The sequence below is a fragment of the Canis lupus genome, chromosome 27, assembly GCF_003254725.2.
Source record: "Canis lupus dingo isolate Sandy chromosome 27, ASM325472v2, whole genome shotgun sequence".
Taxonomy (NCBI): Eukaryota; Metazoa; Chordata; class Mammalia; order Carnivora; family Canidae; genus Canis; species Canis lupus.
Genome location: NC_064269.1, coordinates 4700539 through 4715064, shown reverse-complemented (window position 1 = coordinate 4715064; position 14526 = coordinate 4700539). Strand labels below are relative to the sequence as shown.

The 14526-nt window shown below is 39.3% G+C and overlaps 1 protein-coding gene across 7 annotated transcripts in view; it reads right to left on the bottom strand.

The window, feature by feature from the left end:
• Positions 1–14526, bottom strand: part of RACGAP1 (Rac GTPase activating protein 1) — a 28157-nt gene that overhangs the window by 10615 nt on the left and 3016 nt on the right. For 3 of the 7 annotated variants that reach the window (XM_025477580.3, XM_025477578.3, XM_049102592.1), the window contains 4 exons: positions 10297–10385; positions 4163–4365; positions 3009–3145; positions 1996–2065 (listed from right to left, as the gene is read on the bottom strand). In XM_025477580.3, the coding sequence (XP_025333365.1) occupies positions 1996–2065; positions 3009–3145; positions 4163–4365; positions 10297–10381 (495 nt within the window). In that variant the 5' untranslated portion in view covers positions 10382–10385. Of the gene's footprint in view, positions 1–1995; positions 2066–3008; positions 3146–4162; positions 4366–7634; positions 7793–10296; positions 10386–14526 lie in introns of those variants that run through there. The other 4 variants (XM_025477579.3, XM_025477582.2, XM_049102591.1 and 1 more) reach the window with 3 other exon arrangements.

Sequence of the window (14526 nt, the reverse complement as noted above, 5' to 3'; positions counted from 1 at the left end):
AAACTTGAAAGGCTTTTTTTTTAAGAATTTATTTATTTATTCATGGGAAATAGAGAGGTAGAGACACAGGTAGAGGGAGGAGGCTCCCCACAGAGAGCCTGATGTGGGACTCGATCCCAGGACCCCAGGATCATGCCCTAAGCTGAAGGCAGACGTTCAACTGCTGAGCCACTAAGGCGCCCCTCGAAAAGCTTTTTGAGACAGACTGCCTGACAATTTGGGGAGAGGGAAAGGGGAGGGTCTCAAGTGCTATAGCTATAGAGCTATGGTGAGTTAACTTGCTTTATCTCCAAAATTGAAGCTATTATAATAGAGTCAGGAGTCAATACCACAGAGGCAAGAAAAGGTTAAAGAATCAACTTCTGTCGTGATTATCTCCAGTGCCTGGCCCTTTATTTCTGACTATTTCTGTAATTAGTTGTAGAACTCACAGAAGCTCAGGTACTATACTGATCAGGTTACATGTCCTTCTTGCTCTTAAGGGATTGCTATCATCTAACCAGACGTTCTGTACAATGTAGCCACTTAACAAGTTCTAGTTCAGGCTTTACATTTCTCAAACATCCCTCTTCCTTGGGCCCCAACAAAGACATTCACCACTGAAGAATTTTTTTACCGTGGTCTAGTTTCACTTCACTTAAATAACCATTTACATTCACTTTTAGGAACCACCTATGACTTACTCCTGATAATCTCTGAAAACACAAAACCCAGAAACAGTAGAGAGCAAATGGTAGCTTAGCTAAATGAAATCTAAACTCTCCAATTCCTGGTCAAGTAATTTAATTTAGCTACTGATTATCTGATTCAGTTTGGATTATAACAGATACACCATATTTGGTCTAGCTCCCAAATCAGTTATTAATAGGTTCTAGTTTTACTATATATCCCAAACCTATTCATATCATTCTATATTTCAAAAAGGTGATACCTACTATTTATATCTATAAAATGGCAATGATTTCCCCAAACACTGATTTGGGATGTAATGCTCCTAGCCCATTTAATAAGTAGTTGTCACTTGTTTCACACTATCAGAAAACCAACCAGGAATTACCTCCTGATTTACTGCTTTGTTTGCTAGCTTTCAGCCAGTAAAATAGGAAAGATACACAAACCAACAAACCACCAGTATCCTGAACATCAAAGATTGAAATATCAGAGATTACCTTTTATGCAGAAATCATTGTAAGTTAAGAAAAGGGTGCTGCCCCACAAAGGTAGGGTAACAAGAGTTCAGACCTATTAACCATTGTTGAACAAAGCATTAGAGTCCCTAGAAACTTTGCCATTTTTCTGGCTGAAGTTCCAAGGCACTGGTTTCCTTCTAAATTGTGAAGTATGACTAAGTTTTCTCAAGAACCGAACTAACTCTGAAATAAGTCACAAGTCTATTCTCTCCAAGAGCAGCAAATAAGCCCTGCCTGGATAGAATCTTGCTAATTTTTTTTTTTTTTTTTTTTGCTAGCTGTGGATGTTTAATAAGCCAAGAAGATACAGTCAATTAGTACATGTAGCTCACAGATCCGTTAAATAAATTTAACCTCATGCCAAATCCTGAATTCTATATTCTCACTTTCAGAAACTAAATATATAAGCCAGTCTCTTATAGCTTATGTGGATTTTTATTTTAAAATGCTAGCTCAGGGGCGCCTGAGTGGTGCAGTTGGTTATGCGTCTGACTCCTGGTCTCGGCTCAGGCCATGATCTCAGGGTTGTGAGATTGAGCCCCACTGCGTTGGGCTCTGCACTCAGTGTGGAATATGCTTAAAGACTCTCTCTCCCTCACCCCCACAGCTGTACACTCTTTCTCTCTCTCTCTCAAATAAATAAATAACCTTAAAATTAATAAAACAAAATGCTAGCTCAGTATCTATAACACATCAATTACTACAACAGTAATAAAGGAATATCAGAAGAGAGGACAGAAAGGAGATTCCCGAGGGAGCAGGGGTAAGAAAAATAGACAATTTTCAAAGATCAAACATTTATTACCAGCGATTCGTCAGTCTTGTCAAAACTGATATCGGATAAAATGGAACCAGATTCGTCAATAGTTGACAATCTAAATGAGTGAAACAATACAGTATTAGATACAGAAGACTCTGGAAAGTAAAAATGCAAGAACACTCAGAACAAGTCACAGGGGTCAAGTAAAATCAGCAATTTCATAGCAGTGCCTTCCTATGGAGACAACTACAAGTTCAAAGCCTCGTTGTGCTGGTTTCTGTGGGAGAGTGTGTCTATGCATGCACGAAGACACATGCAGCACACCTGTTTTTTTGGCAAAGACCTCGCAACATCAGTTGAAAGTTACAGTCAGGAGCATGGGTGCTACTCCTGCGGAACACGCTACTAAAAATTCATAGGCAGAAGAGTGAAGTTTAATCTGATCCCAATTGTGGTTGCTTTCTATAAGAAAGAGTATCACCCAGCATTAGCTTTTGAAGAAATTAAGCCCATATATCTTCTCAGTTATAAAGATTCCCCATAAAACAACCAGGCAACAAAATAAATAGCTCTAAGAGTGCTGACCTTTCCCTATGTATTGTATCGGGGGTGTTAAATTCAAAGCCTGGTTGAGACTATTTTAAATAGTGATGCAGTGAAACCAAAATTATTGTCTGGTCTGGGCTCAGAGGCCTTCTAAACCAGAAGAGCTACAAGAGCTCTCTGGAGAGTAAACATTCAAAGTACTGCTGAACTGCCACTTTCACCTTTAGGTTTCTGAGCAATGAGTGGAATTAGTTATTGATGTGCAATTTAGCACCAACATCAAAATTTTACCCATGGTGAAACAACATCCCAAGGAAAGATCAAAAACAAAATAAGATAAAAGGAAGTGGGAGGCCCTTGTGCCTTTATTTCCCACTCGCCCTTCCTCCAAAGTCTTTTTCTGCTTTATTCAGCACACATTCCAGAAGCAGTATATTTAAGAGTTCAGATAACAAGAACTTCCGACAGCTGCATTGCTCGTGATCAGATAACAACAGATGCAGTTTCCCCACCTTTTGTTCCCAGCATTGCCACTGGATGGTTGGCCTCTGTTGAGAAAAGCCAGAGCTGATTTTTGCTCCTCGCTTAGTTGAATGCTGCCAGATGTGTCACACATGAGCATCTCTCGAATCAGCTGAATCTGTCTTTCCTGCAGACCAAAGCAGAGTAAAACATCCTAACTAACCAGGGGAGAAAGCTTCACCTCAAATTTATGGGACGGGCAGACCAGAAGACATTAAAATACAGCATTATGCAAATGAGCCTTCAGGAAGCCTGCTACACCAATAGCATATTAATTCACATCAAGCCCAGATTGCGTCTCTGATTTCTGACTGGTAAAATGAACTCCATCTAGAATAGTGGGCTTTCTGCTACAAGACTTTTGGGTCAAGCTGCTAATTCAAGACAGTATTGCAAAATGAGAGTCCCAAAATAGATTTCACATAGCAAAAACAATTTAGTATCATTTTATCAGGACAATTATTGGCTTCCTCTATGGATCAAAGCAGCCACCCACCTTTCTAAATAGTGGAGCAAAATGCATTGAAATGGATACAAAGCTGTGACACACTGGAACCAGTCAATTTGAGCTTACTGAGGCATTTAACACTGTACCAAGATGGATTAGTGCCTCCTCATACAGGCTTTCCTTTGTACCATGACCCACCCTGGAACATCAAAATGATAGTGTTCTACCTTAGTCACATTGCTCAACTGGCAGATTACATCTAGCCCCTTCCCCTGAACCAAGGGCAGTAATGATGGAAAACCTTAGAGTTGTCTTGCCTGTATCAATAACAAAGTACTAGCTATTGACAAAAGGATGAGGATACTCTAGGTGGCATGAGACATCAACATCTTGTGACAGATCAACATGCTAGGAATCCCCTGCCTAATTTTAATTCTTTAAATTCTCATCTGAAATCTATGAAGTTATAGTTTCAAGTCTAAAAGAGAAAAAATATTTTAATTTCAGTCTATGAAGAACAGGATTCCTATGCTGCAATTTCAGCTCCAGTCAAGGCCAAGTTGTCAACGGATAGATTGCTTTTAGTTCTTTAATGTGGAAGAGGAAACTGAGTATAACTGGCAGATGGAAACATGACCAGATGATGCTGCCCCCTCCCCCCACTGCCATAGTTCTGGCATAGAGAACAATACACACCAGCTTTTCACAGTCAGCCTCAGCTCGCTGTCTCCGTTTGATCTCGACATCCACCTGATTGCGTGCATGCTTCAGCTTAACATCCAGAGCACTACGCTCAGTCTCTGCTTTCATCAAAAGATCCTTGTACTTCCCCAGCTCGTGGTCTGTTCTCTGACACTTTTTACGGAAATCCTCAAAATCCTTTGCCAACTGGATGAATTCTAAGGAAAGTGGGAAACTTCAATAATTTGAGCACCAAACATATTACAAACGTTCTAATGACGGAGTCCTCTAGTTAGTTTTCCTCCAAATACATAATTAAGGGACCAGTGAAACTGTAGGCAAAGCCAGCTGAAAATAACCAGGAGCAGATCTCGGATATATGTTCATCGCCCTACATGACAGCTTTGTGGAGAGCAATTCCTGTTTCGATAGGCCACTTACTTTGGCTTAGCCAGTGGCATCTGCTATGGAGTAAGTAACTCATTAGTCACCTGGCTCCAGATGTACTATCAATACTGAAAGCTCCTGAGCAGAAGGCAATCAAAGGGGGATACCTTTGGGGCAGCTGTCACGCACCAAGACAGTTACAGCTATAAAACAAAAACAGCCTCCTTTAGAGTCACACATTGCTGCGCCAGAGAGACGTTAAACAGCAAATTCAAATATAACTGTTGTAGTATGCTCCAATAGATGTAGATTAATATTATAGACATCTAGGCCTGCAATTCCATTCAACTATATAATTATACAAATATTGATTTGAAAGTAAAGAGCCAATTTGCTTGTGCCGTTTAACACTGCCCTGAAGGGTGGATAAACATTTTAGTGGGAAAGACACAGGAAGAACAGATCATACTAACTTTGGGTGAGTCACTGTTGGTGGAATGTGGACTCTTTCCACATGTCTGCAGAGAGCATCACTTCCAAGATGGTGCCTCAAAGCACGATAACCCTGGTGGCATTCATGTTTGCCACCTGCTATTGGCAAAGACTGTTCCACACTGCCTTCCTATTTTCCAGTTACCCTCCATCAATTTCTATGCATCGCTCCCTACCACTACCAGGATGGAAGTTCCCAAGGTGTACATCTGCACCTGGCCAAACTAACCCAGTTTACGGCTGAAACTAGGCCACAGGCACACAAAGCTAGCCGATTCTTGGGTAGTAAGGGCACTTTTCCTATTTGAATTTAACCTAAGAGCATAGAAACAATGAATATAGTGTCCTTTTTAAGCAGTCTTAATAATTTGACTAAATTTCAAACTTACAAATTAGGATGGGAATTCAATCTAGAGAAAGCAAGTCTTACACATAAGGACACTTCAGTTTGTAACAAATGACAGGTTTTAAGCAGAATACTAGGATCTAGTTATCTTAGACAATAAAAGTATCAAAGATAGATATAGATATAGATATATAGATATAACTACAATTCAAATAGCTTTAGAGAGTATGTTGGTTTTGTTAACAGTTTAGAATAAATAACTAAATTTTTTCCTTCCTAAAGAAAAAGAAAACAGGGCAGCCCGGGTGGCTCAGCAGTTTAGCGCCGTCTTCTGCCCAGGGCATGATCCTGGAATCCCACATCGGGTTCCCTGCATGGGGCCTGCTTCTCTCTCTGCCTGTGTCTCTGCCTCTTTCTGTGTGTGTCTCTCATGAATGAATAAATAAAATCTTAAAAAAAAAAAGAAAGAAAACAAAATATCTTTTTGCAAATTTAACTATTTCAACAATGTAGATTAATAAAAAAAATTTTTAAAGAGCTGGTTCTTAGCCATGTTCACTCTGGCAATTTGTCAGGTACTGCACTTACGATTTGTATACTTTTCTAATGTATGTAATAGTACTTCAATTTCATAAAAATAAAGAAATATACTTTTCTTTTTTTATATATAAATTTGTTTTTTATTGGTGTTCAATTTGCCAACATACAGAATAACACCCCATGCTCATCCCGTCAATTGCCCACCTCAGTGCCCGTCACCCAGTCATCCCCACCCAAGAAATATACTTTTCAACTACACATCTAAAAACTTTCTAGCTCCACACTGTGGTCAATTAAATGTTTCTGAATATAGTACTGCACACACACTCAAATATTTACTGAACTGAAAAACAATTTTGAGAATGAAAAGATTTCCATTGGACCTAATTTTGCTCTTTAGGACACTCCTTCTTGATAAGCCTTATTAAATTTGGGTTTTAATCCCTATTCATTGTTAATTGGCATACGTTATAGGTCTAACTGAATTGGACCATGGAACTCAAACCAAAGAGAGTATCAGTTCATTTCCAGAAAAGAATTCCTATTTTAATAGTATGAATGATTCAATTACTAGTTCAACCTAGTTTACGTTAGACCAAAACCAGAACATCTGCTAAGATGTTAACCAGAACTATTTACTTATGTATAAATCTGTTAAGAAATAAGTTTGCCAGAATGGGTCAAAATGGCACGTTAGATGACAGACCAAGAAAAATTCTGATACTGGAGATCAATAAGCATCACACTTTTTGGGTCAGTTTGTGAATCACAATTCCAATTTGGTACTAGCCCCTGTCATGAAGTACACATTCAAAAGATTTATTAAATTCAAATTATCTCCTTTAAAAAGTTATGTATATATTAAACTATGAAATGCATCTATCAAAAGAGAGATAAGGGAAATTTCCTTTAAACAAATTGGGGATAATCTCTGATTCGTTAGAAACAAAACAAAAAAACCCCAAGATTTGGTTCACAGCTCAGCAAATAGATTAAAACCGTCCCAGAGATCTTGCTTTCTCAGCTCACTCTTCCTCGGGCCTTTGCACAGCCTCTGCTTCCCTTTGTCTTCCCCACCATTCTCCAAGCTTCTTAAGGGCAAGGGGGCAGTGTCTCTTATCTCCAGTACCTTGTAGCACACAGTAGGCACTTAAGTATTCATTGCACAAATAAATGAAGAATTGCAGTTCAGATCAAATTTAAACTCCAGGCATCCAAGTCCACCTCACCAGTCTATTCAAACTTACCTCCCTCCCACCGCTACACAATACCCTTTTTCTTGTCCCTGCTCCCAGAACAGACCCATGCTTATTTCTGCCTTCTCCCTTGTGACCAAGCTGTGTACTCCAAACAGAATGCTCTACCTACACTCTTCTTTATGTATCCATTCTTCTAGTCCCATCTGTTCTATGAATCCTTTCCTAATCTGTTTGTTCCACATTACATTTTTCTATACTTCCCAAGAGCATGTATTTTGACACTTGTGTTATTTTCTGTTCTGAAACCTATCTCTGAAACTTAAATACCATAATCTTCCATGAAGACTACCATGTCATATACACTGTAGTTTTCACCTACTGTATATAGCCTAACAAACCTAGCATTGTGTTGGCACACAACATGTACCTGATACAGTTATATTTATTCCCAATTTACACACCAACAACATAAAAAAAGTTCGGGCAGCTCATGATAAAATAAAAACAGGAGATAAAGGGGCACCTGGGTGGCTCAGTGGTTGAGTGTCTGCCTTTGGCTCGGGTCGTGATCCCAAAATCCTGGGATCGAGTCCTGCATCGGGCTCCCCATAGGGAAGCCTGCTTCTCCCCCTGCCTGTGTCTCTGTCTCTCTTTCTGTCTCTCATGAATAAATAAAATCTCCTAAAAAAAAAAAAAAAAAAAAAAAAAAAGAGAGAGAGAGAGAGATAAAAACAATGTAGACTGGGGAAATCAAAGATAACTAGGTTATTAAAAGTCATTTTATTTGAATATTAACCTTCACTCTGATCTTGCAGGAACCTTGGACTTCGCTAAAAACAACAACAAACCTATATAAAAAGGAGAGAGAAGAATGAAGTGACTGATGAAAGACAAGAACAAGGAGTGAGGACACTTAACCATAGGAGGAATTCCTAGGATCAAAGAAGAGGACAGAGGGATCCCTGGGTGGCGCAGCGGTTTGGCGCCTGTCTTTGGCCCAGGGTGCGATCCTGGAGACCCGGGATCGAATCCCACATCGGGCTCCCGGTGCATGGAGCCTGCTTCTCCCTCTGCCTGTATCTCTGCGCCTCTCTCTCTCTCTCTCTGTGACTATCATAAATAAATAAAAATTAAAAAAAAAAAAAAAGAAGAGGACAGAGACTGAGATGGTTGCAGAAAGAAGACTCTAGAAGTCTGGAAAACACAAAGCCACTCTATTTCCTCAAAAGCCAACATTCCAAGTCAGGAATTTAGAGAGGGAGGCAAAACATACCACTATTTTATAACAGAAATCAATGGGAAGATAGAAATGTGTTTATAAAACAAGGATACCTGTAAAAATAAGTATCTTTTTTTTGGCATAATTACTTCCAAAGTATTTTCACAACTAGTATCTCGTTTTATCCCCAAATGCTCACAGCACTCCCACAAAGAAGATAGAGACATTTGAATTCTTATTTTACAGATGGAGAAACAGATACAGAAATAAGTTAAAAGCCTGCACTAGTTATTTAGACTCCAAACCTCAGATTCCTCCCTCTGCCCCCATATCCTATTGGCTGTCTCCTCCTAGAGATCTTATTAATCACAGTCTCTTCTATTCCATTTTTCCTTATTTCCATCTTCACAAACACCATTCGAGTTAGGTAGGGCTCCTTCTGACTCTTCCCTGAGCTATGACAACCACATCCTCATTAGTCTCTCAGACTCTACCTCTGCCAGGGTCATCTTCCAAAAGCTCTGCTGATTATGCCACTCCCCCTACTCCTACTCCCCTCAAGCCCCACACCCGCTTGCCTCCATCCTAATTGCCCTCTCTCACCTGTGTCTGTTGGGACCTTACCCTACATCTACAGCTATACTCAAACCCTACTTTTGTCCATGAAGCCATTTAGTCAGTCATTCCTTTCCCTCAACTCAACGTGTGCTAGAAGCTGTTTTAGGTTCTCACTAAATATTTGCTGAATGAGCCTGAATTTTAAGATCTCTTATTCAATACTCTTCCCCACTGGGTTCCAAAGTAATCCATCTTCTGAGATGATGTGACCTCAAAGAGAAACCTAATTAGTATGCCATCATGGTAACTGAGCTGGTATCGGATGATAGGGCCATGCAACAACTACTGAGAGAAAAAATAGAATATTGTTTTAAAGGCCTGTAAGTGGATAAGAGCTATTAAAAACATCAAATTAAAGAAAATGCTGAATGGCATAAGCAAGACACCATGCTAAGTACTGTGAAGATCTAAAAAACTAAAAAATAAAAGTTGAAGATGCAGTTCTTACATTACTTTTATGCCAATGAGGCTGACTTAAGAGCAATGCTTACTAAATTAGATATTAACGAAAATCTGAAATAGAAGAGAATGGCAACCCAAAGAAAAGCTGATAAAAAATAATTCCCTGGGCAGCCTGGGTGGCTCAGCGGTTAAGCGCCTGTCTTCAGCCCAGGGCATGATCCTGGAGTCCCAGGATCAAGTCCCACGTCAGGCTCCCTGCATGGAGCCTGCTTCTCCCTCTGCCTGTGTGTGTGTGTGTGTGTGTGTCTCATGAAAAAATAAATAAAATCTCTTAAAAAAATAATTCCCTTAGATCACGTAAGTCAGGGCCATCAGCCCCACCTCTTTTCTCACTAATCTACCTCCCAGACCACTGTTCTATCACCACCTCCTTTTCCTCCCTAGCTTTCTATCTACCCAATTTCAACCCTTTCTAAGAATCAAATATATGACACAGATAAAGGCAGATGAATAGTCCCTTCTTCAAAATGAAATTTTGACATTTTTCTTCTCAACTGAAAATATTTTATAGCACAGAGGGAAAGCCCAGGAAAAAAAATGCAGACAACTACTACTCTAAAGAAAGAAGCAACATCCTGGGAACTTCAGATTTTACTCAGTTCATAGTATGAAAGTGATATTGGCAACTAATACCAAGTATTCAAGGGAAAGAGAATCTTGATAATGAAAGAAATCTGGGCAAACCCATTTAAGAACTATAAGAAAAAAGTGACCAGTTAGAATGAGTGTCCATTAAGCTTTGACCATGGATAAGTGACTATCACATTCTTTTTAGAAAGCCCCAATGAAAAACAATTTTAAGACTGGAACACACTTCAGCTTTGTAGAAAACCAAAATCTGAAATCTGTTTTTTCTCTTCACACAGGCCAGCTCAGGATGACTTACGGAGTTCATTTCCTTCACTGAGAAGCTCCACCCGGCGTACAAGCTGCTCAAACAGATTCCGCAAATTCAGCATCGTCGTATCCATCTTTCTGCCAAGAAATCAAATATACATTAGGGGTCCAGCCTTCTCCCCCAGACAAAAGATTCAGTAGCAATCCAATACAGCCATCAGTGACTAACATCTGGACTCTTCCATTTGTAGCTATCATTATAAGGATCTCAAGCCAACAATCGGTCTTGTATAATCTTTATTATAAAAACAAAGTCGGAATGTTTAACACTCATTTGAAAATCAGAGAAGCATTTCAGACCTCCAAATATAACACCCCTTCCTGCCTACTTCTTTTCCTCCACTCTGCAATCACTCTGGAGCTGCAAGGAAAGCAATTAGGGACAAGCATGTCAGTTGATTACTAGGTAACCAACTATAAAATGTGGTTCTTAGTCTATTGATTAATATAATGCTTTTGCCACTTTAATCCTTCTGGACTTTGAAGCCCTTCAACGTAACTTAAAAGGTTTATTTTTAATTTCATTTTTAGCTAGTACCCCTATTGCAACTGCCTTTTAAAACGCAGGACATGGTCAGCACATTTCCTACCAACGGCACAGATGACGTCACACAAGTGATTAAGTGAGGAAATCGCCAGCTCAGCAGCACAAGAATTATTTCTGTAATGCAGGGCTCTCTGCTGGACTGTGTGCAGGGACTATGTCTAATAAATTTATACTAAGTATAGGCAAAGGATTATGTTGTACCACATTCTGGCACCAAGGAGACAATACACCACCTTCACAGTTAGAAGGGCAAAGGAAAAAAATCATTTGCTACTGTGTTCTATATAGTGAATTTCAGGCTTCATATTTCCCCCCAAAGACCTGCTGATATTACATTAAAAACGGTGTCCTTGGGATGCCTGGGTGGCTCAGTGGTTGAGCATCTGCCTTTGGCCCAGGGCGTGATCCCAGGGTCCAGGATCGAGTCCCGCATCAGGCTCCTTGCAGGGAGCCTGCTTCTTCCTCTGCCTGTGTCTCTGCCTCTCTCTGTCTCTCATGAATAAATAAATAAAATCTTAAAAAAAAAAAAAATAGTGTCCTTACAGACAGTTCTATTCTGAATGGACTTTAACTGGAAACACTTTTAGGAAATAAGATCTTCATTTAACAGTCAAGAAAAAGAAGACATCAACTGGACATTATAAAAATTATCAAGGAAAAAAATTAACAAGGAAATGAAATAAAAAATAAATTTCATTTGAAAACTGAATGTCTTTAGAAACACCATTGGATTCTTTTTTTTTTCCCCCCACCATTGGATTCTTATGTTTCTCCAAGTCCTCCTTCAACATTCTAGTCCAGGTCCTTAGTTCATGCATCTAAATTAAATTTTAAGAACTCTTTTATGAAGGTTTAGTTATTTTACAACATTAAGAAGATTGTACCAGAAGCTATGAGGGCAGTACAGGGGGAAAAAAAACCACAAAGGACAAAGGAATATATAAACATAAAGATATTTTCTACTAAATGCTACAGAGTTATTCATTTGTACTCAAATGATGATTGGTCTAATAGCCAAAAAGCTTTCAATTCCAAGCTTGGAGGCAACATATACCTGAATCAGGGCCGGAAACCAAGATTTCAAACGGCAATGTATCTGTTCCAAGCTACATAATCACAGCAAGCTGCTAAGCAACCAGACTAACAAATTTATTACAAAGATCTTTCTCTAAACTAAGAACAAAACTAAAGAATAGCATTAAAACTGACAGGAAGAGATCTAGAAGTCGTGGAGATGCCCATGGGTTTAACAGTATGACAAAACAGGCAATATATACCCAAATGCTACAGGGCAGGAGCAGGGCATTCAGTAGTTTATTTAAATGATGATTTCCTTTGGCTCCAGTAAAAATGGGAAGAGACTGATCAGTTTTAATGTAGGGCACTGATTTCCATTATCTCAGCACTCACCTATATATTCTGAGACTGTAAGGCAGTGAATTCAGTACATAGGAAAACCTCTAACTGCCCAAGAATGCAGAAAAGGAAGATTGCACAGTGCAACTAGAGTATTAAAAACTGGTTGTTAAAAAAAAAAAAAAATCAGAAGGATTGTTGTTTTAAATGACAATACAACCTCATCCTTTGTCCCCTTTAAAAGAAATCCTCACATTTTCTCAAGTTCCTCTAGCCCATTATTCTTCTTGCCTGTGTTCTGTGCATACCATTCCCTAGAGTGAGGGTTGGGGGGGCGGGGGGAGAGTTGGCTCTTGAAAACAACCAGATTCCTAAAAAGACTAAAGACACAGAGAACCTACCTGGGGACATCTCCTCATCGTAGTAACAGTTATCGCACACAACCATCTCCATCTACTACATTATGCTTCAAATATGATGCCTGGTCCCCAGGAGACAGTTGCTTAACTGAACTCCCAGTGCTCTGTTATAAAACAGAGGTAAGTAAACCTTAACTGTCAGACCATCAGAGTCTCCAGATTTAGAGTTTTATGAAGGGTTTACGGATTTTTTTTTTCTATTCTTCCCTCTCAACACCAGAGATTCCCTGAAATTCAATCCTCCAATCTCTTAAAGAACTTATCAAACTATCCCATGTTCGTCATTACAGCTTTCCAGATGATCACCCATTCCTCCTTGGCCTCTCTCCTAACCCAGTCCTATAGTTCTCGGTTTGCTTGGGGTGCCCTGGAGGTGAAGCAGGATTCTGAGATTTTGTTCTAGCCTTCCCCATTATATATTAGCAACTACTCTACCAACTGACTTACCCTATTGACTCCCAATTTTGATTTCCTTATCATTCACTCCGTTTCAAACCTCAGAATCACCTTAAGTTACTCCCTTTCAGACAAGTATGATTACCCATGGATTTTTCTCTCATGTTTTCTATCCATCCCCTAATTGCTGGCAGGCTGTCATCACTCACTTCAACTGGCCTTTCCCCCACTGCTTTGCTCAGCTGGCACTCAGACACATAAACCTTGCACTCTAACTTTACATTTCTATCCTATATCCCAGGTAGACTATACATGAGAGCGGAAACCTTACCTTTGGCACTATTGAAACCAAGTAACACTCGGTATTTAAAAATAAATATTTGATGGGGTGTCTGGCTGGCTCAGTCAATAGAACATGCTACTCTTGATCTCGGGGGTCATGAGTGGGAGCCCCATGTTGGGCGTAGTTTATTAAATAAATAAATGAATGAAATCAGAGAATACATACACACACCCATGATCCTATGGTCAAAAGAATTTCCATTCCATCTGAACATCAATGTATAATACTGATGAAAACTGAATCAACAGTTTTAAAAAGGGGTGGTTTGGACAGAAGCCCTGGAATAAAGTTTGAGTTCTTCTATTTGCTAGTATAACCTGGGATAAGTCAAATTCTGAGACTCATTTATAAGGGGGAACAATAACACCTGGCCTATTTACCTCACAGAGCATCATCGATTCATGTAGGTATAAGTTTTATAATGTAAAAATCGAACCTTACTATTAAAAGTGGGTATGACATTTTTTTTGTTTTTTGTTTTGGTCTGATGGTTATTATTTACATCCTACCACGTGATTACCAAATCATAGCTGGAACCCAGACCAAGAAGAATGGAGAAGATAGCAAAATTTGACCAGGTCTAGGCTCTTTGGCAAGCTGTCTTACACGAGGCTTGTAGCATCCGAGAATAGCTTTTCCTCTAACACAGGTTTACTTAGGGTAATCCAAAAACGGCACTGGCAAAATATAATCCTCTTCTCTTTATATGCCAGGGGACTATGTATTTTTATTAATGTTCTATAGAAGTGACATTCAGGAATTATTTATAGATGACAAAAATATCTTTCTGCATCAGTACTAACTCTGATATCTCAGCCAAATTGTAACTCAAACAGCTAAAATTTACTCATCCTATTCAATGTCAATTAAAAATGGTCTTAATTTTTCTGTTGGGTCACATTTTCCACCCACATGAATACTCCTTTATTTCTCCCCCTTTATTATTTATCAGCTCCATAGCTAGGAGATACACTAATGTGAAAGGAAACAAAAACAAAGTCATATTGTAGTACATTGCTTTGCAGCTGTAAAACAGCTGTCACTTTGCACTACAGAGGCGGCTGCCTTTTGGGAAAGCTGAAATGATCTGCGTGTAGCAAGGAAATCAGTTTGCGGAGCACTTTAAACAAAAAGGTGTTAGAGAATCTCAGCTGTTAT